The 24,948-nt window shown below is 47.8% G+C and overlaps 1 protein-coding gene across 1 annotated transcript; it reads right to left on the bottom strand.

The window, feature by feature from the left end:
- Positions 1-1,010: 1,010 nt before the first annotated feature.
- Positions 1,011-17,660, bottom strand: LOC8053192 (coatomer subunit alpha). The gene is made up of 14 exons (XM_029970595.3): positions 17,150-17,660; positions 15,308-15,692; positions 14,519-14,690; positions 13,932-14,089; positions 11,350-11,512; positions 10,066-10,267; positions 8,741-8,880; positions 8,014-8,235; positions 7,433-7,595; positions 6,791-6,937; positions 6,436-6,522; positions 5,113-5,298; positions 3,670-3,934; positions 1,011-2,323 (listed from the first exon to the last, which is right to left on the bottom strand). The coding sequence occupies exons 1-14, from the start codon at positions 17,375-17,377 to the stop codon at positions 1,188-1,190; spliced, it is 3,654 nt and encodes a 1,217-aa protein (XP_029826455.1). The 5' UTR covers positions 17,378-17,660; the 3' UTR covers positions 1,011-1,187.
- Between the last annotated feature and the right edge of the window lie 7,288 nt (positions 17,661-24,948).

Below are 24,948 nucleotides of genomic sequence, written 5' to 3'. Positions count from 1 at the left end.
GTCATCGCTAGTAAATCTACACAGTGCCGCCCATACTCCGTGTCACCACTTGCATGCAGTACAGGTGAAGGCAACGCCGGGCAAGGGGAGAAAGGGCAAGCACTAGGAAGGCTGGGGAGGAGGAGAGGAACAGCTAACATTCCTGCGCAAGCCTCGTCTTTTAGGGGGTATTGCTTGCGTTCAGCGGTTGTGCTTTTGCTTTGAAGTTCTAAGCCCATACCGTAGCACCAGTATCAGGTGGACAGCGTTCTCAGAGGCAGCAACCAATTTCTGAACAATTCTATTTTTTTGTTCTTCATTTTCCTCTTCAATGACGTCTCGTTTCATATGAAAAGCAATAAAGAATGTACAAATATGACCAAGATATACTACCCTCTCAAAACCTTGCATCGACAATGTGCTCAGGAAGCTCACAGAGCACTCTGCTCGCCACAATTGGTGATGTCGTCCTCTCTAGCATTTGCTCTGCTAAAATGGAGAGAACTCTGCTTTGTGGGAGGAGCTTCACCCGAGTTCCCTAAAGAAACTCGGTGTGGTGCTGTTAAAAAAAAATGGGGCGACCTCTCACAGGAACAAGTATCAGTTTTGGTATGTTCCATACTCCAGTGGGGGGACAACCACCTTTCCAGTCTTTGGGTAAGGTGTTTACGAAATCGGGCTTACGAATACCTCAGAAACTGACATTACTGCAAGCCTGCATGCATGACTGCTGCTAAAGTGTAGAAAAGCTTGAGTCTGACTTCTTCGGAAGCTCTCCCGCCAGGTTCTAGTTAAGGATTATGATGTTCACATAAAATGAATTGCTGAGAAATGCACCTTTTTTAAGCATACCACATTGTGGTTGCAAGTGGATTCAGCCAAGTGAGCTTTCTGGTTAGACAAAGTTGGTCATCCTGATGTTTATGCATTAGAACTATTTCCCATTAGCAAAAAAAAAGAGAAGGGAAGAGAGGTGGGGAGGAGCAAGTAGATTCCCCTCTACCTAACATTAACATTCACACAGATCCAAGCATGATCTAACTTCCATTTATTAGCTGGAATGGAGGAGACAAGCCCAACGACATCCAAACCGGTCTCAGTTTAGTCTGAGAATGCAAGCCCACCATGGCAGCCAATTCATATACAGTGTTGCCAAAGCAGGACCACACAAAAGTGATGCCAAAAGAAAACGGAATAGCCGACGAGGCCTAACGGAACTGGATGGGGCTGATGCGGAGACCGATGGTGTCCTTCCCGACTTCCGCAATGGAGCAGACGGTGCAGACGGATCCCTTGAACTCCGGCAGGTAGCTGGCCGAACACAGCGGACACTTGACCTCCGGCTTGCCTCTGTAAATCGGAACGTAGCTTTTCGCGCACAGGGCAAACGGATTGTGCTCGTCGTATCTCAGGTCGTGCTGGTCCGTCGGCGTCTTGTCGCACGCCTGCAGGATCTTCCTCGTCTGCGCCGCCACGTCCGGGCGCGGCCCCAGCTCCAGCAGACGGCGGCCCAACGAAGCGGCCGTCTTGTAGTTCTTCAGCTTGAAGAAGAGGTTCAGCGCCGTGCGGAGCGTCAGGATCTGGTGGACCGGCTGCAAGTTGCAGTGGGTGAAGTAGGCCGCCATCTCACAAGCCCGCTTCTGCTCCTCCAGCGTCTCCTTCGGAAGCGCCTTGCGCTCCGTCTCCAGGGAGAGCCCAAGAACGTACTCCCGGCAGACCTCGAGGAGCTGCTGCGCCTCCGCCATCTCCTGTCGCGTGTCCACTGCAAGAAGCAGCACCGACAACAGCAGGGCCCTGAACTTTGTCACCGCCTCGGAAAACTTGCCGGAGGTCGTGAGCTGGTAGCAGACTTGCAGCCGGTCCAGGAGATCCGACAGCTTGCAGCCGACGGCCGGAAGACCTCCCTTTGCCGGAGTGGCGTCCCTCCAGTTCCGAAGGGGGTGTCCGTAGAGGCACGGAAGTTCTGGGAGGCCCTGGAAGGCTGTCCGGGAGCGCGCAAACGTCGACATGAAGAGCGGACGCAACGGCTCAAAGACGACGGCTCCAACTTGGTCGTGCAGGAGTCGGAACGCTGACTCGAACGATCCCGCGAGGACGTGGTCCACTGCGAGCTTGGAGTTGTTGGTCCACTGCTGGCCCGGTGATGTGCCCCTGGTCGGCGCAACGAAGTAGCCTTCGTCTCCTCCGCCCGGAGACGGTCCGACGGCCTCCGCGAGTTCGGGCGGGAGCTCGATGTCTTCGTCGACGTCCCAACCGCCCTCGCCAGCCTCGGCCGCTTCAGGCACCTCTTTCTCAGCGCCGATGCCGTCTTCGTCCAAGGCGAGTTCGGTGTCGTCGCCCCAGCCTTTGAATGCAAAAAGAGTAGAATGGATCTTCAGTTGCTGTTACATGACACAATGCTATCAATAACGCAGAGAGACAATAAATCAAATAGAAAAAGAAAACTTAGTACCTGTATACCTTTCTTTAGCTAAATTTTACTGTAGTCTGCCAAACTGAAGTTGTAATTTGACTTTGTTTTCACAGGAAGTAAAGAGCGTGACACAATTAACACAAAAAGGCAAGAGCTGCCTTTTTCCTCCTGAAATAGAATAGCTTTTATAAAATTTACTAGTTCACCGGCAGGTGCTTATTCAAATCAATGGCCTAAGTGGTCCCACCCAGGTAGCGCATCACTCCAATTGGCTGGTGTGAGTAATAATGTGATCATATCAACAACCAATGGCATTCACGTTGAAAGTCGCAGCACGAGTTTGAGTACATGAACAGCTGCACCAATTATTGCCAACCCAAAAATGCATTTTATGTGTGGCCAGGGGCGGATTCAGGAAGGGAAAAGGGGGGGGGGGGGGGTTGCCCCCCCCCCCAAACAAAGTTGGCCCCCCCCTTCCCCCTTCTTGGAGGGCAATTTGACGTGGGTGGACCCCCCGGTGCACACGGAAGAAAGAGAGAATAGTATCCTTGCAAATTTTCTGCCCCCCCCACCCCCCAAATGGAGTTCTGGATCCGCCCCTGCGAGTGGCAATACTGTCTGGTATGAACAAAGTACTGCCCAGGGTGTAAGATAGACAGGTGGGGAAACGGCCCATAGAAGCCTACCGCAGCGCCGTGACCGGATTGTGTACTTGTCTGCTTGCGGGTACCCCCGATTTGCGACAGATGGCGCTGCGGCGAGAGGAAAAAAATTGGAATCGAATTTGCATGGAACTTTATGGGAAAGTGCGCAAAATAAACCGAGAGCACGACAGTCCTCCATTGTAAATCCATGAGAAATCATCTCCGTCAGTTTAGCCGGTCGCCACCGGTCGCCCACCCAGAGAGAGTTTGCGGTGCTCCACATAGATGGCACCACAGAAAAAGAGAAAACCGAGGGGGACACAATCCGGTCGCTCATTTGGCTCTTGTTTCCCCACCTGTTTATCTTACACCCTGGTACTGCCACTACCTTTTTCTTTTCCTTCCCCAAACGCCACTGCACTCTGCTTCATAGTTAGTGCACAAAACTTTCAAAGTTGCTGGCGCAAGCTTGTGGCTTCATCGAGCAGTTCAATTGCGCATCACTAGGTAAACTGCATGCGTTCGTGCCAGCAACTTTGACAACACTGTACGCAGGGTATCAAATGAGGTATAGGTGGCCCCCTACAAGCGGTTTATTGCCAGAGTGGCATCCCTGGTCCCAATGCCACCCACCTTCGGCGTCCACCTCCGTGACCTCGGCGGCTATGGCGGTCTTCTTGCCCGACGCGGCGGTGTCGAAGAATCCTCGCGTCACGCTGAGCAGGGGCCAGTTCTCGTCGCACGGCATGATGGGTGGCGGCGGCATCAGCAGCGTGGCGTTGGGGTCCGGGGCCCCCAGGGCCTCGGGGTTTGCCACTTGCGACTCCAGGGCCTCGGCCTCCTCCGCCAGGCCGTGGGTCTTGGCGCACAGGTAGGCCAGCGACATCTGGCCACAGTTCTGCGTCGGGCACGGTGGTAAGACAGGCAAGAGTTGGGACTTTGTGGACAGAGTGCGGAGCTCGGCACCGAAACTGCCGCACGAAGCTTTGTCCTCCGTGCTATCTCTTTCACGAAATTTCAAGGTCTTTGATCTTTAACCAACGTCTTAACCAGTTAGTTAAATAATATAAGTTAATTTGAGCAGCTCTAGAAAATACTCCATCTCGCCTTAACCCACGAAACATAAAAGCTGCACCAAATTTAAGTTTTCGATCGAGACTTGAGCTATGTTAAAAACGACTGAAAAATTCCAAGCATGTAAAAAGACTATTTGTTCTTTAAAAAAAAACTTGGTTGTCTTCCGTTAAAAAGACATTGCAAGACTGAAGAAAGCCAAACAACCAGCACACCAGGGTACAAAATTAGAGGGGCGGAGCAATGGTTTTTGTACTTTGAGTAAATACTACTTAGAATGAATCCCCAAAGTTTACGAGCTATGAAACGCACATCACTTTTTCTCCTCATGCAATAATAGTCACAAAAAAAAAATTTATAAGAATCAGCAGCATTTTTCTTTTTCAACTCGTAGCCAGAACAAGCAGCCACATGATCTGGAGCGGATTATATGCTGTAAATGTTTATCATAGCCGCGCGCTGAAATTGACATAGCACAGGAGACGCGCCAAGTTCAAGACATTGTTAGGGATCGGCTATTGTCGTCATTGCAGCGATTGGCCTTGAGCCATTACCCGAATGCTAGTCAAGCTATTGATTATCGCAATGCTCGAGCCCAATCCATGAGCCGCATTCAAATGTCGTCCCTGGGGCACACAGCGATCTTCAAACTATGTCATCAAGTTTTGTGAAGGAAGGATTGAAAGAAAACACTCGCCTTCATTCATGAAATTACGCCGCAACATAGAGGTTTTTTGGTCAATGGCGTTGCATTCGAGTATATTTTGGGTCCCCGCTAGTGCCAGTAAGCTCGTGTAAGGTGAAAAACATTGCCACCTAATATCAATCCATCGCCCTTTTAACAAGCATCCCCAAGAACTCCACTGGAGTAAAAGATAGTAGTGATTAATATGCTGGCCCCCCGTGCGTTAGCAGTTGGATGCACATCTAGACAGACAATCGCACGTCAACTCCAGCACCTGAGAGTAGCGGCGCCTCCTCGGTCAAAGACCCGCAGCGTACCTTGAGGATCTTGATGCGCTCTGCCACGTCTCCCAGGTAGAGGGCGTTGGTAAACTGGCCGCTCGTGTCCTTGCGGATCTCGGCGATCTTGAGCATCTTGCGCAGCTTTTCCAGGTTGCCCGTGATCAGGTAGAGAAAGGACAGCTTGTCGAAGTTCTTGGTGCGCTGGTACGCCATCTCCACCACCTATGAGGGATGCGCCACCCGCCGGTCAGGCAGGCCTATCGAACTCCCACCGACACGCCATCAAGTACCATAATTTCTAATGCGTAATCCGCAGACTATACATGTATAAAAGCCGAAATTTCACGTGGTGCTGAACTGGGTATCCACAGGTGCAGACAATACAAGGATTTTTGCTTTTTGCAGATCAACCATTACCGTATTAACTCGAGCATAAGCCAACCACAGGTATAGGTCGATGCCTTGATAAGTTTATATTAAGGGAGCCAGTACCCAAAAGGGACAACTTTTGAACCTTTGGCTTGCTATGAATTAAATGTACAGTATGTACTGGCAGTTGTGAGGCAGAATGCTGTGCAAAGTCACATCTGTGTACATGAACTGCAAAATAAATTAATTGTTTTTATCATGAACACACAACTCTGGAAAACTATCGCTTGAAAAATAATGTAATACCCAACGTCTTTGTGGTTTGTTTTCACTAGATCTGCAGGAGAATGCCTGGAAAGCGCAACTGCAAATAGAAAATTTCCTAAAAGTAATTTATTTAGTGCCTACATGGCAGTGAAAAATCCAATACATTTTTTGTCTTTTATATTGTCGAAAAAATTTAACATTTAACATCAAAAAGCAATTCCACAGATGCATTGCCCATAAAATTCCAGTTAAGAAAAAACAAGTTTTTTTTGTCCCATCAACAATAGTTTACCTAAAGTGAAATTTATACCAAAAAGTGAAACGGAGAAAAATGTGTTCAATGTGCTCCAGCTCCTACCTTTTCTTTAAAACCAGTGGACCGAAAATAATTTATAAAAAATTAACTATGCAGTGTAAACGAATAAAACTTTCTGTAAATACTCTCTAGATGTTTGTGGATGTAAATATGGCATTTTTCAAAATAAACCTTTTAGGCAGAATTTTTTTTTTTTTCTGAGCAAGTTTAAACTTGCAAAGAATAAAAAAAAACACATAAATATAGGTTTTTTGTTTTGTTTTTTTTAATCTAACAGAAGAAACTAAACTATAAATGCCATGGGTATAACAAGCTTAAAATAGAAGCACTGTTGACAACACAGAAGAGAGCGACAGAGATGAATGGCACTATCTAGATCCCAACTCCAGGAACCATCACAGAGTCACCTGATGGTTGCCTTGCATCAGAGCAGCCTCCCCAAGCTTCTCCCAGCAATTCTTGTCGTCCAGGGTCCTGGCCGCTTCGAGAGCGACCTACAACAAGCGACGAAAAAGGAACTGCATCAAACAAAACCCCGAAAAACCAGCCTCAGATTTGGTGGCTCTATGGTCGGCGATAGTTTAAGAGCGCTGTAGAAGCTCATTGCCTTCTGGCAGTCCTTGCCCAAGCGTGCAACAAGTTGCTATCTAAGGCAAAAAGTTGGCACTGAAGGAAGAACATCCACTGCATTCTTAACTTGTCGTCGACTATAGTTGAAACGACCGTCGTTGGAGCAGACGCCCCGTTCCTCGAAACACTCGCCTCTATGTTCCCGCACTCCAGGGCCAGAGCAAAGCGAGTTTTCTCATCCTTGACGAAGTGCAGGGCCACCTCGGGGTAGCCTTTCTTCTGAAGGTAGGCAATGATGGACTGGCCCACCAGCTTGGCATTGCGCACCATGTGCAGCACCTGCAGGCAACGCAGTATGTACTCAGAACAACCAGACAACACGCTTGCGAGTAACAGGAACAGCACATCAAGCTGAAGGAAGCGGCTCGAACGCAGTTCTGAAGTTCTCAACACCAAACTACCTAAAGAAACCCAGCACCTCAAAAAGTTTGAAGAAAGTATTTAAAAGATTAGCAGGCGACAAAATCACACTTCTCAAAAACACTCAATAAATGTGCCGGCCATCCACGCCCGCTTGCTATTGGTGGTCAAAATTCGTCTCCAGCCACACAGCTCAGCCTTAAATTTTAATATTTGCTCTTTTCTTTTCTTGTTAGAACTTTTAAGATTAATTGCCAGGATCGCGACATCTGGCAGCATGACACGCCAGTTCCTGCAATGCAATATATTGCCACTTCAAGACCGCTTCAGATGTGTGGGCTGTATGCGACCCTAAACGGATCAGTCAGACACATCGTACACACTGCAGCGGAGGAGGATGCGCAGAAAACTGACCTCGTCGTACTTGCGGTTGACCAGGGCCAGCTTGAAGCGGTACTCGGTGGGGTCGATGCCCAGCACCCGGGGTCTGCACTCCCGGTCCAGGCAGAACACGCTCGAGTCCTTCACCCGAGTGATGTAGATCGGCAGGTCCAGGGTGCGGATGATCCCGTGGTCGCTGCCAGGTGGGAGCGAGAGCACGAAGAGAAAGCCATCAGCTTGCACTCTCACCTTTTCGTAGAGCGGAAAACAGAGTACAGAACCAACCATGCGCACTGCAACACCGTGAACCCAGACGGTTCGAGGTTTCGAGTTCAGTGTCTAATTGGAGGCGTCCGATTCGAGTGCTGGGTTTGAGGTGTCCGACTGAAGGTGTCGGGTTCGACGCGTCCGGTTTGAGGTGTCCGGTTAGAAATGCCACGTTCTAGGTGCCGGGTTAAAGCTTCTGGTTAGGGTGTGGGAGTGCTAGACGTGTCAAGCTCGAGATGCCGGGATCGCAGTGTCGTGCGAGCCGTCAGGTTTGTAACTCCAGTTTGCACTAGCGTGCGAATGGACAAGCCCATGTGCGTTTGGCGGGGGGGGACCCTGCGACCTACCCGTTGGTCAGGGAGTACTTGATGTGGTTGGACGTGGTGTAGACGAAGACGCCCGAGTCGTCCCAGGCCCCGCTCTTGACGCGGGTGCTCTCCTGGACGCTGCACAGCACGTCCAGCCTCCGGTTGCAGATGGTCAGCGTGTGCTTCGACAGCAGGGCCACGTGGCTGAGGTCGTTGCTCCACACCACATACTTCACCTTGGCCTTCACAGACGCCAGTTGCCTGCATCACGAGGCGCCAGACTTGGTCACCGCCACAACTTCCAACAAAGCTACGACCCAAATCTTTCGAAGATTCCACTCCCATAAAAAATGTATCGGCTAATTCAGTAACTTAGCAGCAGATAGATTTATAAACAGCTTCAGCAGTACATACCATGATGTGTCAATTGCCAATGAGCACGGGTTACGAAATAATGTGAGATTATTCATCCTTATTAACAAACTCCTAGATTAGCTAAGTTCTGCCAAACAGACCCAACATTAAAATGTATGAGCATTCCTATGAGGAGTGATGATGCAATTTTTCTTGTGCGTTTGTGGTTTCTGTGCATGTTTCCAGTCATTTTTCAGTTGTAAGTCAGCACTCAGTCTCTTCGTTTCACTTATCTGCTATCCCTCGACACCAGCATCTTTCTCGGTAATTCAAAAATAACTAACCCAAGTTGGTAGCCTCCTACAGGTCCCATTAGTTAGCAACATGAACATGTCAAATGCAGTGGACGTACCTGCCCTGAGTGACGTCGAAGAGAACGAGGCCATCCGAGTCGCGGAGCAACAACATGCCCGTGCCGGCATAGAAGATTTCGTCGCAGCTTGGAGTCTGTACTTTCTTGTTCACCTCGTTTTTCATGTTCTTGATCACCACCTATGGCGTCGAAAGATACAAACCCCCTGGTGACTGAAAATGTTTGTACAGTGAGTTGCGCATTATTTAAAGAAATCATGGGCCTTTTTGCCAGTCTCCCCTCGCCTCTCAATTCGTCATAAAATGCAGAAGCGGAGCTTGCAAGGAAAATCTCTCAGAAGGGGCCAAACTAATTGCCACCAAAACATAGATATTTATGTCAACCGTACGATAAATTCGGTATACACAGAAGGTGTTGGTTTTTGCTAAGTCTGCTTAGAATCCACCAAGTTCTGCTTCTTGTGTCGGCGACATCCGTGCCTACGTTCCGCACCAGTCTCTCCCTTGTATGCGCCACAACATTGCACTGAGCACCTCTCACCCTTTCTGGCTCTTTTAAATCTTTCTGCAACATTACAACTCATGACCTGGTTTTAAGGTTGCCTTTACGCTTACCCATTTTCTCCAGTGGCCCTTTTAAATCTATTCCACGACGTTAAATCATGTGACATGGTCATGATTGTGGTCACGCAGGTACCCACAGCCTTGGTATAGCTAAGTAAACATTGCTTCACCAGCTTCCCCCTTAACTCAGCTGTGGAGCATCAGGCTCCAAATCTTAGGGTCCTGGGTTCGACTCTTGTTGGGAAATGTTCAAAATTTAATTCTTTCTTTCAAATTACCGTATTTTCCCAGTGTACAAGTCAAGGTGTTCGTATAGATTTCCGTCGGTGCATCTTATACAAAGTTGCAACTTATATGCATTTCTTTTTTTTTTTTTAAGTATGGATTTTACCTGTGTGAATTTGCCACAGGATTTTTATTTCTCATTCGATTCATCAACTATAGCATTAAAACTGGCTCTCGCTTGCACAGGTATCACGATAACAATACACATATGCAAGCTTATCAGTGCAGTTACACCAGACAGACCTGACAAATATACAAGTGCAGCTGATACAAAGATGCAACTCATACACCAACTTTTTTGTGAAAACACCATTGCAGACTACATAAAACGGCACAACTTATAGACCGGAAAATATGGTAACAGGTGTTTCTTTAAACTTTGCGTTAGACATTTTGTGAGGTGTTTTTCATAACAGGTTTTCGCGGCATTTCGTCCCATTTTCCTGGGCGATCCCAGCCTTTGAACACATCCTATATGTTTAAAAAAAGAAGGAATGAACGAAAGAGGTGACCCACGTTGTGGCTCCGGTCGAGGACCGCGAACCGGTTGCGCGCCACCCAGACGGCCGTGAGCCCCGACGACCTCTTGCCCTCCACCAGATCCGGGTTCTGGGAGTCTGAGTCCCTTGGCACGGCGCACAAGTCGTACGTGCTGTTATCCGGGTTCGGGGTGCGGGTGTTCAGCAGCACCGCATTCTCGGCAGGGTTGTACGACATGCTGTCGAAGAGATGCGCGGGAAACTCGCGGTCACTCCAAAGTGGAAGCCCGAGGTTTCTCGCCCTAACTGACGAGACGGGGTTACATCCTCTTGCAGTATTGCATGATCATCAATGACAACGGATTTTTTTTATTTTTCAGAACTACAGATATGTTACACATCATTGTGTTCCTATCTGTCTTTAAGAAGACACTACTATATGGTCAGGTTCATCTACATGTTTCATGAATAAAGTGCACTTGTTCTCATTATGTGCCTTAAAACTGAGGGAGAGGAGGGGACGGGAGTGTGCGGGAACGTCACAACGCCGAGCTCTGGTACGAATGATTAGTGAGTAGACCTAAAGCTAGCTGTCTTCCTCTCCACTGCACTCGTCAAATGCATTCGAATGCAAAAGCCAAATGCCAGACGTCGGCGTTCCACACTCTAATGCGTTCGACAAGTGCAATGGGGACAAATGCAGCTAGCTTTAGGTCTAGCCGTTAATGATTCCAACCGGAGCTCGGTGTCCTTCCGTCCCCGCGTGCTTCCGTCTCCTCCTCTTAGTTTCTCGGCGCATAGTATTGCATACATCATGATGTATGACTGTTCTGAGCCCAATTCCATCGAGGCACCTTGTTCCTGTTTCCAACAATTATGAAATCAATACTCACCAGACAAATAAATAGAGAAATGACCAACCGCAGTCTTGCAAAGCAGTTCACACTTGACCAACCAGTGGAACCACTTCATAATAAGGGCAAAGATATGTATATAGTGAAGTAGCATTAAAGCCTGCTAGGAACTCCGATATTGGAATTTGCGGTACTGGTAGTATATAGTGAACATTCTTCCAGAACAACTGACTTTGCTATAAAGAGCTTCTACAAACAATGTTTAGTAACCTCTCTGAGCTGTCTCCCTGCTGAATTTCTTTTCCGATCTGAATGCTACGAAATGCGAAACATCAGGAATATCAAGCAAACTTTCAATGCTTGGTATAAAGAAGAAGCTTTCCGCCCTGGCGTCGGCAGCACGGAACTGCAGGTTTGGCTGTGGCGCATGCAGCACCTCGGAGGCGGGGAACAAGAGCATTGCTTACCTGAAGACGGGGCTGCGGCTGCCGCCACGGAACTGGAGCAACACCACGTCCTTGGAGGTGGTGAAGTCCAGCCTCCGCAGGTAGCGGTCCTTGCAGTAGTACAGCAGGTTCCCGTGCAGAGCAAAAGCAGGTCGTTCGCGCTCCAGCTTGAACAGGATCATCCCTTGGGGGAGAGGGAGCAAAGTGCCGCTGTCGTAGCCACGAGTGGCAATCCCTGACCGAGAACGCCGCTGCCTAATATGCAACACGTTCCAACAGTGAAACATAAAATAAAGGAAGGACAGTTTGCCAAAAATTAAGTTAACAAATAGTACAACAAACTGCCACCTATCATCAATTTTAAAGAATATCAACAGCATCCGAAAGCAAACCGAGTGTTTGGGTTTATGTCACTCGTAGGCCTACGCATGCAAAAGTGAGCCCTGCAGACTACAGTCTTGTTTACTTATAAACGAAGTTATACATTAATGGGGCGATACAATGAATTTTGCACTTTGCACAAACACCTGTGAAACACCTGTTCCTTTTTCACCATAAGCAATCAGTGGCAGAAAAAATTTAAAAAAAACGAGCAGCATTCAGCACTCAACCCCCCGCCCCCCGCCCCCCCATTTCCAGCCAGAACAAGCGGCCACTAGATATGGAGCCGATTATATGCCGCCAATGTTGATCATAGCCCCGCGCTAGGGTTGGCAAGGCACAGGACACGTGCTGAGTACCAGACATTGTTAGGGTTCGGCTATTCTCGTCATTGCAGCAATTGGACACAGGCCACTACCCGAATGCTTCTCGGGATGTTGATTACCACAATCCCAAATTGAATGTCAATGCAATGCTCGGGTCCAAACTATGAGCCGCATTCAATTATCGTCACTGGGCGGTACTGCGACTGCCCAGTTACGTCATCGAGTTTTGCGAAGAAAAGTTTGAATGAAAACGCACGCTTTTGTCCTCGAAATTACACAGCAACAAAGGAGTTTCTTAGCCAGTAGCATTGCTTGCGAGTATCCTTGAGTCCCACTAGTGCCAGTAAGCTCGTGTAAAGTGAAAAACATCCCAATTGAATAGTGTTGCAGCACCCCTTTAAGTGCTAAGCCAAAGTTACATGCTCTCATTCACAAGATGTCCCCCAAAAAATGTTTACAGAGTTTTGTTTGTTTTTTTCACCACAAAAATAAACTACGCATTGCTAAATGCTCATTCTCCATCCAAAAGTTTCAGCATTAACCATTACCTTATTCAAATGTTATCAGTGATTTTCTGAAATTTTCAATGGGAGGATGACGGCCGACAGGGCTCTAAAATACATGGAGCTCTATGGCACCAGCTACCAAAAAAGGGTGGAAACGGGCCCCATTTTCCGCTTGAAAATTTCAGAAAATCAGTTACAACTTTCGAAATAAGATAATGGTTGGTTCCGAAACTTTGGCCGCTAGTTTGGACCGCTTTCACCACATTTGGGCAGAGAATAAGTGTTTGGCAATTCTTAGTTCAATCTTGCAATAAAAAAAAAATACTAAACTTTTTTTTTTTCTTTTGGGGGGAGGGAGGGGCGCACTGTTTTATTTCACATACCAAGCTGCTTGTTACTTAATAGTCAAGTAACATATTAACTCATGTAATAAGATATACCCAATTGAAGTTCCATGCAAAATTCCGATGTCAGGTTGCATGCTAAAACACAAAACACTAACTACATCACAAGACATATGCTGACTCATGCTAAATTGCCCGTTGGCAACACGCTACATAATGTGACAAGTTGTATATATCGCATATTAATCACGTGTGCAACTATATCTGTACTCATGCATGACGCAGCTGTTCGCACAGAGCACTTCGCCAATAAAAGCCAGAGCTGATACGAAATGAACCTTTGTTCCTTGGTTGTTGCCACTGGCATGTCTGTCCGTCTTGCAGACGGCAGAACAATATAGAAGCTGAAATTCTACTCTAAAGGCCCGTTCACACTCTTGCGACCGAGTACGACTGAGAGAGGCGAGATCTCTTACAACTTCTTAAATGTTTCTAGAATGAGGGAACACACTGACATTGTGGCGCCATCTATGCGGTGACCCTAGAACTGCATTTCACAAAAGCTAAGGTTTTGCGGGATTTCCGAGGTCAAATGTGCGTAATACCCATAGAAAGGCTCGTTTATAACATTGACAAAAGCTTTTCGAGCCAAAAAAGAAAAGATATTGCGCGAGAAATAAAAAAAAATATGCCGGATCGCCGAGTTTACACTGCTTCCCAATAGATGGTGCCAGTGTGTTTTCTGGTTTAAGAAGTTTTAAGGAACCCAGGTTTAAGAGGTCGCAAGCAGTCGCAAGAGTGTGAACGGGCCTTAAGTTGCAAGTTACGTTGTATGCTTGATCACACGCTAATTTACATCCCAAATCTTACTTTAACTTAGGTAGTCGGGTCCAACGTTGCCACCAAAGACGACGACGGCACGAGAAAATATACGGCACGTTTGCACCTAAGCTCACAGTCGGTTGCACCGTCTTTACAGTTCTCTACATCGAACCTGCAAAAAGTTCCGTCATCTTGCACGCAAAAGGAAACAAAGCCAGCTTTACCCGAGTCGTGTCCCGCTGCAAAGAGGTTGAGGCTCGGATGGCTCGCAAGGATCCAAAAACGGTCGTGCTCTCGACGGTGCGTGTAGAGGCACGTGCGCTTGGTCATGTCCCACACACGGATGCTCTTGTCCTCCGAGTTGCTGAGGATCAGCTCCTGCCTGCGTCGCACAAGACACCACCTGAGGCACACTGCCGCAGACAGCATTCGCTGCTGAGGTCTCAAGACAGGGGTTAGAGGGGACGTAAAAGGAGACCAAACCAATAAACGAACTATGACCCATAACAAAAAAACTGTCACGTCACATGTCATGTCATGTTACCAAGTCGGGTGATGCGACAGCTGGCACATGACGCGACAGCTTGAAACCGTAGCTTACAGTATCCCAATGACCGTCCACGAAACTCCTCGCGAAAGACCCGAGGAAACACCTTACCCTACTGCTTCAATGAGGTAATGGGGAAATGAAGTAATGGTGTTTGGTGCTTTTCCCATTGTCAATAGTAAAAGCGCAAAAAGCCAAGCGCTGCCAACAACGGACACAGACAACCGGCGCCTGCAATGACGAAAGGAGCCGCGAGGTACGCACCTCGGGTGGAAGGTGACGCAAGAGACGTTGTTGTAATGGCCGCGGCAAGTGTCCACCTCCCAGGCCTTGGAGTCGTTCATGCGCCACAGCTTGATCTGGCGGTCGTCCGCCCCAGACACCACCAGGGGCATGGTCGGATGGAAGCAGGCCCAGTTCACCCCGCGCTCGTGACCTGGTCGGCGGACAGACAGACATCGAGCTCGTTACGCATGCCAGGGCCCCGAGATAAACTAATTAAATGTTATGTATGATTTAAATTTTCTTTTTTAACCTACACAGTGTACAAAAGTAGGAACGGGGCTGGTTAAAACGAAGCAAATAAGAGAATAAAAAAGAATTTGCAGTGACCTTTACCTCTAAAGTTTTATAATGCATGGAATGCAGTAATAAAGGAGAGACCGTCTAAATTTGTTTAAAAGGCATTAGTGTTTAAACCACTTTAACATCACAAGCTATTGTGATGTCAAAGTGTTATGTGATGTTGCACCACGACGCACAGATGGACAAATTTCTGGGAATGGGTGCTCCCGACATAAAGCATTCCATGCTTTAGTAATAAAGCATAGACACAAAACCGAATCCGCGTCCAAGTTAGCACAAATATAACATCGGTACTCATTTTACATGATACTCATCCAAGGCTGTGACAACACTCGAAATTCTACCATCTGAGTGGGTGCCCTGAATGAGCATGATGCAGAACACTGGAAGCCTTTCATTTGTAAGAAAAAATTACGAAAACCGGTTGTCACATGTCCATGCTAACTGTAGCACGCTGATGAAACTCACCGTCGAGGAAATGTCTGACGACCGCGTCGGATGTGCCGAAGAGGTCGGTGTGCCCCGGGTTCTTGAGGTGGTCGTCCAGCCCTCCCGGTCCGGGTGCCACGTTCTTCTTGCGCAGACCGGCTAGGTCCCAGACCCTGATGGTCTGGTCTAGGGACGCGGAGACCATGAGGTCTTCCGACGCATGGAACTGAGCGCACATGACGTAATGCGTGTGGCCCGTCAGCACGCAGATGCAGGTTCGCGACTGCCAGTTCCAGATGCGAATTGTCTGGTCGTCGGACGCGCTCAGAATCCACGGGTACTCGTGGTGGAAGCTAGTGGTCCGGATGTAGTCCAGGTGGCCCAACAGCGTGAACATGCACCTCCGCTGCTTGTAGTTCCAGACCTGGCGGATACAACAGCGCTACCGTTAAGTCGAGAAAGGAGATAACAAGACACATTATCTGAGCCGAGGTGAACCTTTTCATCTCAAGGAACGTCGGTCTCTATTGCTCGATAGCCGAAGAAACCCTCCAGGTTTCGGCATTGATGCAGTAAAGCGGTACAGAAACCTGCGGATCTTGTGAATGGTAAAGCTCGTGCTAGGGGATGTTTGTCACATAAGTTATGCCTCAGTGGGTGGCTTAGATCTTCTGGAATAGTGCTTCAACTAGCGATTTCTTTACTCAACAGTTTGTACGACCGAGGAAATCAGAGAGCTCGGGGATCCCCTGAGGGTAATCAGAAAACCCCTGGGTTCTTAGCAGCCCAGTTTGAGGAGTAAGGATCTATTCGTGACTGCGACGACTTAAATGTATGAACGTGTGCACTGTACGACAAGTTTGTCATCCGTGGCTGTACCTTCTCGCTGCCTCTGTCTTTCGACATCTAGCTCCAACCAATCATTCTGCCTTTTTTGCTGGATGTGATGGCCTCATGTATGGGCTAATTACCTTTCTATGGTGTTCCAACCTCTCAAGGTCCTCTTCGTTCAACCCTCAAGGTTGAACAAAGATTATTATAATTATTATTATTATTTCCTGTGCCATAAAAAGTAGCACAATGACTGTTTCATTCAGCAATCTACAAAATCTGCAAGCGAGCTCTCAAAGAAGGTACTGCTGAGCGCATGCTCGTGCAATGCACCAGCCGTTGGAAAGGCATGCGCTCACGTCTGGTACTTTTGAGGAAAGCTATTTCACGTCATTGGAGACTAGTCACCAGAATCTGCAGCTTGCAATCCAGCTGATTAGAACTGATATATGACAAAAGAGATGTAACATTCTACCGGCTTGCTTGAGTTGCTATGATTTACAATGTTGTGTAATTAGCTAGTGTTACAGGAACAAAATGGCTTTACTAGCATTGATATTACTCACTTACTGGGGTATTCCTAATCCGCGAGGGCACTACTTACAATTATAACATATGTAATGCCATTCAGCACTTACATGCAACCCCAAACCTTTAGACAGTAATTCAGTCTTGGTTTTCTAGGTTCACTGCAGGTTCGAAGCACCTCGACGGTGGCCTATAGAGGGTATTCACTGGATATCATATCTGAGTGCACTCATCACTTGGCACGCTGTGAACGAGTTCGCACTTCTGGGCTACCAAGACCAGCGATCGTGATGGTGTGGAGTGCACGTTGCAAAATCACTGAGGAAGCTCGCCGTCAACGCGCCGAGCAAACCTAAATCAGTTAAAAAATAAAATAATAAATCGCATCTTTTAGGGGTTCATTATTGGGTGGATTCGACGGCTCAGTAAACAGGGCACCCATGCAATCTCGTTTTTGACGCCGGTTAAACAGCCGTCAACGGGAAACGCCCGCGGTGGCTCCGCAAGTTAAGTCCCGCGTACCTTGATCTGATAGTCGTCGCCGCCGGAGACGAACAGGGGCTGCTGGTTGTGGAAGCAAATACCTCGCACAGGTCCGTCGTGCTCGTCGAATTTGTCGAGTAGGGTGCACATTCGGTAGTCCCATAGCTGGATGACGCCGTTGTGAAGGCTGGCCAGGATCCACGGCCTCTTGGGGTGGAAACTCAGGCCCTTCACGCGGGCAGACTTGGTCTCGAACTTGGTCAGCATTCTGTCGCCGTCCCCGTTCGACAAAAATTCAGCTCGATTCAAGAATTATTTTCAAAACATCAACCACATCAACCTCGACTTCGTGGCACTTGAGGATGGCGAGCGCCGCTACTCGCTGTCACTTCCGGTTTCGGGCGACCGACGCGCCAACTGGAAAAAATACTTTGTCCTTAAAACAACCCCATAATACCTTAGCGTGGGTAACAATCTTTTCAAAATAAACTGGCGTGTTATTTCTACTACTTCGATTACGTTTTAACAAGAAAGACGTGTTTTTAACGGTTTGTCATAAAAACGAAGCCACAAGTCAAGCCAACCGAATAGCCGGCGCTTGGAAGCAAGCCAGATGGACAGCTGCTGCTTGCAGCGCGCAATTTTCGAACAGCTACAAAAGCGCTCTAGAGCGAGCGGTATTAGAACGAAATAAATACGGCGGTTTGGGTGTGATATCACAATTTAATATCCGTCAGTTGTAAAACTCTGTACGATGTAACAGTAAAGGCCGCACAGGCGTCACCAGAGAAGCTTATTAAAGCCCAAACTTATGACATGCTTGCGTGACCACCAGAAAAAAATAAAATATTCCATTTCGGGCAAGAAAACCCGAACGAGTTCTCTTGCGATGAACTAGTGTAACACCTAGGTTTGACACTAGTTCATTCCTAAACTGGTAGTGCGGTGGGAGCTACGCGCTCGCCGGAGTCCGGACCAATCAGCCGCCTCCCTTTCGCCCACTGACCAATCAGCCGCCTCCCGCTCTTTGCAAATGGGCGGGAGAGCCTGATCACGTGGCGAAAGAGACGCATGACTGATTTAACGATCACTAGCTGCCACCGCGCTGTTAGCTTAACGGCCACTGTACGGTGACAAAGTTAGCTTCCATGCAGATGCAGTCCAAAACAACGCACCAAAGAGAAATTAAAAATATATATACCTATACACTACGTACGCGCAGACAGGCTTGTCCAAGGAGCATGACGAGGCCAAAGGTCTTTCCGGTGCAAAGTCACTCCGCCTCGCCGTCCTTTTTACGATCCCGGTGTCAGCCGCCGACCTTCACTGCTGCGAGAGGAGGCACCGGCCGTAGTGCTAACATCTGAGCAGATTTCTCCCATCTTTCAAATGAAACTGCCAGACATGCAGTCTCGGCGTTGACACGCAGTTTCGCTGCACAGTCGTCGTTGTTTATGAAGACCGGCTCAGGCTTCCAATACATGCGCAGAACACTACAAGGTGTCTCAAAGCTATTCAATGGTTCATTGGTTTATTTGCACAATACTTTTATGACTGATCGGTTGGCGTGACAACTGCGAGGGCAACTCAGTTCAGGGCGCGTGGAGCGACATCATGCGCAACAGAAGTGATATGATTCCTGGGCTCGATCCCCGCCCTTGTCTGTTTTGATGTGCAGACGCTGGAAAGAAGGCGATCGACTTCCTCTCCAGCGCTCGCTTTGCTAAAGTGGAAAGAGGGAGAACGCGTGAAGCATTCGCTCTGGAACATGTATTCGTTAAGAAGCGAACGCGTGCAGTCACTGGCCAACAGTAACGAGGCCTCGTGGACTCAGGGGGTCTGGGGAAAAGCTTAGCAGGAGCAGAAAAAGAAGCAATATGCAAGGGGGCAGAAACATGTTAAAGTGGGAAGAGGTCGGGGAACAACTATAGCACTCTAAGAAAAAAAGGTGGTCTCAAACATTGATCTCTATGACAATTGCTGGATCGCGCATCCCCGCTTGGTTGCTGCGGCGCGAGTGAAGCCACCGGGCGGCCATCTCGCATGTCGAAAAGTTTCGTTTTGCTAGCGTTGCAGAGGCCGGTGGCAGCCGTGCTAAAGACACGTTTTCTACTCGTTCGTCGTCATTCGCCAAAAAAAAAAGTTCTTTTTTTTTTCTTTTAATTTTGCGTAAGCTGTGAGACTTGCCGTTGAGACCACGTGGTAATTTTTGCGAAATCGCGGTGCCTCAGGAATGAAGCACAACTCGTCGAAAGCAAGTTTCGCCGGTCTCGCGGCGTGTTCAGAGCTTCCTTGGCACGCCGAAGTGCTGCGTCTCTGTGCCTTCGCACGCTTGGATACTCATCAAGATTCGACGCCGAGTGGACGTGTTTCGCGAGAGCAGGGGGTGCAGGCGAAGGCAACGCCAGGCGAAGAGACAAAGGGAGAGCACTAAAGGGGCACTGACACCCCAAAGGCCGTATTTATTTTTATTGTCTAAAACGATGCAAATTGCAGTCATAGACACGCAAAAAAAAAAACGCATCGCGAAAAAAAAAATGTTTTCCCGCGCGCGCGCGCGCCTTTTTTATTTTTGGCGTTTGATTCTCCCGCCTTCGCCTCCTCGCTTCTTTTGATTCGTGACGTCAAGAATCATGAAATTTAGAAGCTTTGCAGGCGACATCTTTATAACATTTTATAACGGCAATTCTAAAACATGTTTTTTAACGCAATTGCGAACGCACTACGGTCCTTCTTTTTGAAATACCAAAAATCGGGAGTTCGTTGTGGTGCCGTTAAAGTGAGTGCTGTCTCCTGGATTTGTATCCTCCAAAGGAAAACAGGCGACACCGCTCAAAACCGGTCCGCCGCAACGCCGGCGCTCGCTCCTTTTCCTCTTCGCTTTGGGTCGCCATGGCAACAGCAGGGAGTGGTGAAAGAAAGTGGACTCTCAGGGCTCCGCAATATTTGACGTCAAGGCACCGGCGCCGATCGCGCGGGAACTTCGAATTCGGCATTTGGAAATTGTTTTTTTACTTCACAAATACTGAATTTCCAAATTTCAAATTTTGAGGTTAATGTCCCGGCATCGTTTTCAATCGTTTCGGATAATAAAAAAAATGATTTTGATGTGTCAGTGCCCCTCTAAGAACGTTAGAGAGGAAAGGAGATGTCTCTCCTCCTCCCCAGCCTTCCTAGGGCTTGCCTTTTCTCCCCTCGCCTGGCGTTGCCTTCGCCTGTACTGCACGCAACTAGTGACGCGGAGTATAGGTATTTAAAATTGCTGGCGAGCGCTATAGTGGACTATCGTCAAGTTTATAATAAAAAAGAAACACGTTAATCTTATTTGTAATTCTTAAAAATAGCTTCGTTTTTTTTTTTTTTGGGGGGGGGGGGGGGGGTCAATTTGCATTTTGATTGCTTGCACCACTCATTTATAGTTTCTAACGCAGGGTTTAAAGTAGGGGGGGGGGGGGAGGGGAGGGGGGAGGGGACCGTCAAGTTTATAATCAAAAACCAACACGCTAAAGGAGTCATGAAACGCTTTTCCAACTTTTTCCTCTTTAGCTTTCCTCCTCAACTCAGAAATCGCGCATTTTACCAAACAGTTCAAGAAGACAAAAATGGGGGAGTCCCCTTTTGCTCGGAATCTCGTTTATGTACCCGGGCACAGCCATTCTCCCCCTAGAAGATTAGCCCGTCGCTCGAAATTCGGACAAAAGTTGCTTTCCCCACCCCGTTCACCCCGAAGCTGACAGTGCTGTGGAAGCTACGTGCTCGTTGGGCCAGCAACTCTTTTGCCACGTGATACCGCTCTCTCGCGCATACCCACGCGCAGAGAATGAGGTCAGGTGATGAAAGGGAGGCGGCTGATTGGCCCGGCAATCGCGTAGGTTCTACCACAATGTCAGCTTAGGGGTGAAGGGATTAAGTGAGCTCCGGTGCCGTGTGACGTGCGTTTGGGCCCGGTGACGCGCTGCGGGGTCTGCGGATGTATCCCAGTGAAAAGGCAGAGAGCTTACGAAGGGAAGGAGGTACGAAATAGTCTGCTGTGTTTTCAAGTTTTCGTACCGAAAGTCTGGCTTTTGAATTTCTACTTTTTTTCTTTTGGCCCACTGAACGATGTGCTATTAGTAAAATCCCAGTATAAAGTAATTTATTCCAGCGCAAAATTCGTTTCATGGGCCCTTTAATCTTATTTGTGATTCTTGAAAATAAAGGGTTTCTTTCTTTCTTTCTTTTTTTTTGGGGGGGGGGGGATTAATTTGCATTTTTGACCGCTTGCACCACTCATTCATAGTTTCTAACGCAGGGTTTAAAGTGGGAAGGGGGGGGGTTAACAAATGGACTGAGACCCTCCTCCCCCCAGCCTTAGTGAAGTCAAAATTATGTATTGCAATAAAATAGCTTGCTTTCAGGGATGTGACATTTGGGCATGGGCGTACCAACCGGGGGGGGGGGGGGGGGGGGGGGCAAGTTGGCGCTGGCCCCCCCAATTCTCAGGGTGGGGGGGCAAGGCATGTGTTTTGCCCCCCCCCCCCCCCCCCCCCCCAGAAAAAGTCGTCATTGGGCACGGCAAACACTACCCGTCGGCGCCACAGGGTTACAAAGGGCACCGCCCCGGTCCTGGGGGGGGGGGGGGGGGGAGGGGGGAGGTTCTGGTTTGCCCCCCACTCAGAAACAAGTTGGTACGCCACTGCATTTGGGGATTACCAATTTGAGTGTTGCAGTTAAGCGTGGGCAGAGTCAGCAGTGGCGTTTATTTTACGTGCATCTAGTACAGGGGTGGCCAGGGGTGCTATGTTGCGCTTTTTGGACTCCCAGGAGACTAGGAAATGGGAAGTGACGTCAACGACACAGCAAACGCAGATTGGATGTTGACAGAAGAAAACAAAATCAACACCCAATCTGCGTTTGCTGTGTCGTTGACTTCACTTCCTTCTCCCTGGTCTCCTGGGAGTCAAAAAAGCGCAGCATAGCACCCCAGGCTGACCCGGCCTAAGAGCCGCAAACAAAGCCACGAAACTTGCAAGAGCCGCGGGGGGGGGGGGGGGGGGGGGGGGGTGCAGGCACACTTTTGTTGAGAGCAATAAACGAAACTCGAACTACTTTCAATCTATCCGAGTCAAAAGCATTCCAATTGTACGTAAGGTAGCAGTAGCATAAGACTACCGAACCGCAATCTGTCTTTCGATTTAAAACGTGTTCTATTTCTCTTTTGGGGGAAGTGTGTGTGTGCGTGTGGGGAAAGGGGGAGGGGGGGGGGGGAGAACTTGAATACACAACACCCTTTCCCCACACGGGTACGCGGAGAGAAAGTCGTCTGCTTCTTTTGCAGGGGGTTGCGCTGACGTCAGAAAAACGCCGAGCTCTGATTGGCTCTGACTGGAAGGATAGTCACTATCCTTCAGTGAAAGGGAATCAAAGCTCCGCATTCTTACGGCACCCCTGAAAAAGAAGCAGACGAACTTGCGGTCCGCATATCGTTTCTGGCAGTTGTGTGACTCGACAGCCTCCGCCGGAATCCGTTTGGGTTAAAAGCGTTTAAACTCTCAAAGTGCTCAAAGATGACAGACGCAGGTGAGGGAAGTTGAAATTTTGCCGTTAGCCAGTCAGTAGGAAGAACGTCTTGGGCTAAGGATGCGCGGAATATGACTGTTAGATAATTCAGACACCCATTCCGCATATCGTTTCAAGAATTTGTTAGGGACATTATCAAACGTTCAGCAAAAGAGAAAAAAAAAAAAGAAAAAAAAAAGAAAACCCTGTTGTGATATACAGATATCAAAGTCAGCTCGACACGCCTCCACAAGCACGCTTCCCAGATACTGTGCATCACAATGCAACTCAAAAAACACACACATATATATATATATATATATATATATATATGGTGGTGACGCCCAAAACTTTAGCGGCGAAGTTTTTACGAATTGTATTTAGGGTAGTATATTTCCTTTGCTTGTGCTAACTTATCATTCAAGGTTCGTGAAAGACTGTTAACCTCACTCTGATTTCTTGTCCAATTTTTTTCGCTTTCGTTTTATTTTTCGTTTTAGTTGAATAATTTCGCGGTTTATCCAGGCGATCCGGCCAACTCGTCGAAAACAAACTCGTCGACGGCCAACTTGTCCACGGGCAATTCGTCGAAGGGCAACTCGTCGAGACTCGAAAGGGACAAACTGTCGAACGGTGATTCGTCGAGTAGGTTGAATGACGGTCTGAGGTAAAAGTTCGTGGTTTCTTGTCTTTTGACCTCAATTTTTATTTGTGTTTAGACTAGGGACAGTGTTGGAAAGAAAAATAACAAAGGGACGAAAACAGGACATTACCTTGAGACAAGGTGAGAAATGTTCATTTCGGGGTCGTCCTTTTGTTTGTTTATTACTTTTTTGTAATGAGCCGCCGCAGCCTGTCGCCGCGACGCGGCGTGAACGGGTGATGCGCGCTTTTGCTTGAGTGGTGACATCTCAGCCATTTTTCCGCCCAATCATTTTTTTATGCATTTTGAAGCGCGCGCAATCTGGTGTCACTCAGCTCCAGCGCGTAGCTTTGTGCTAAAATGTACGTTTTACTGCGTTTGGATAGGTGAGGAGGCGAGCTACCCAAGTGTGACTGCAACCACATGGTGCAAGAGGGTGCCACAATACGCAAAATTGGTCCCGTTGCAGGTTTGCGACCGAACTTTCTACGATCTCCATAACAAAATAAAATAATAATAAAAAATAAATAAAAAAAGCTACCCAATAAACGGATGCGGTACCGTAAAATAAAATATATATATACTTACGATCTGCAGTGGGCCCTGGCTCTTTGACGGCTCTAGCGTCTACTTTTAGGCATACAAAAAAAAAAAAACTACTCTATACACAGATGCGGTACCGTAAAATAAAATATTTATACTTACGATCTGGAGTGCGCCCCGGCACTCCAGATCCTTTTTTTCTGGGAGGTTATCGCAGCTGGAGAACCGAAGTTCACAGTCGCAACTTTCAGATGCAATTGCGTGAAACACAAAAACACAAAAATTCACGTTACCACATTACACATTTTTACTGAGCCGGTGCTCAAAATCCCGTTTTCAGTTCTGAAATGATTACTCGAATAACAAGAAATCCTGCAAACTATGCTTGTTTCCGTCGTTTGTTCTTTTTTTTTATTATTATTATCAGATCTAGGCTAGATTTTGGCATGGTAGTGTGGAATTCGCTTACTCTACATGATGCAGTCGAAATAGAGTCAGTTCTAAGACGCCTAGTACGTACGTTCAATCTATGACAAATTCCTTGGCCGAAGGCATTTTTACGACTATGAACTCCCGCTTGATACATTTGGCCGACAGTGTCTACCCCTCGGAAGATTATCGCGTGATATTGCCTTTTTACATAGAATAGCTCGCGGGGCAGTGACTCGACACTTCTATGCACAGTGATTCACTGTACATAAAAGCTCAAATGGGGGAGGTCTCATTTTGTGTCCCCACCCACAGTCAAAACATGGTATCACCAACAACAGGATTGCAGATATGGGTAAACAATCTTAGGCATGCAAATCTTGACATTTTTTGAGAGCTACGTAAATCTCAAAAGGGAATTAGGTGAAATATTTTTCCGTCGTTAGCAATGCACTGTCGTGTTTTGTTGCATGCTAGCTTTATTGTTATTTGCATTTTTAAATAAGCATAGCTGAGCACGTTTTACAGCTGCATAACGTTTTCACTGCGCCACATTGCAAACCAATATTGTTTGTTTCTTGGCACAAATAAAGGCTTTATGATTATCATGATGTATCAGCAAGAGCTGCATTTTTGCTCTTTCGCCAGTCGCGGCTGCGAAAACCTGACGTAGTCGTTTGAAGCA

Source organism: Ixodes scapularis, unplaced genomic scaffold, assembly GCF_016920785.2.
Source record: "Ixodes scapularis isolate PalLabHiFi unplaced genomic scaffold, ASM1692078v2 PGA_scaffold12__126_contigs__length_90152505, whole genome shotgun sequence".
In the NCBI taxonomy this organism is placed as follows: Eukaryota; Metazoa; Arthropoda; class Arachnida; order Ixodida; family Ixodidae; genus Ixodes; species Ixodes scapularis.
This window is presented reverse-complemented; position numbering and strand designations above follow the sequence as displayed.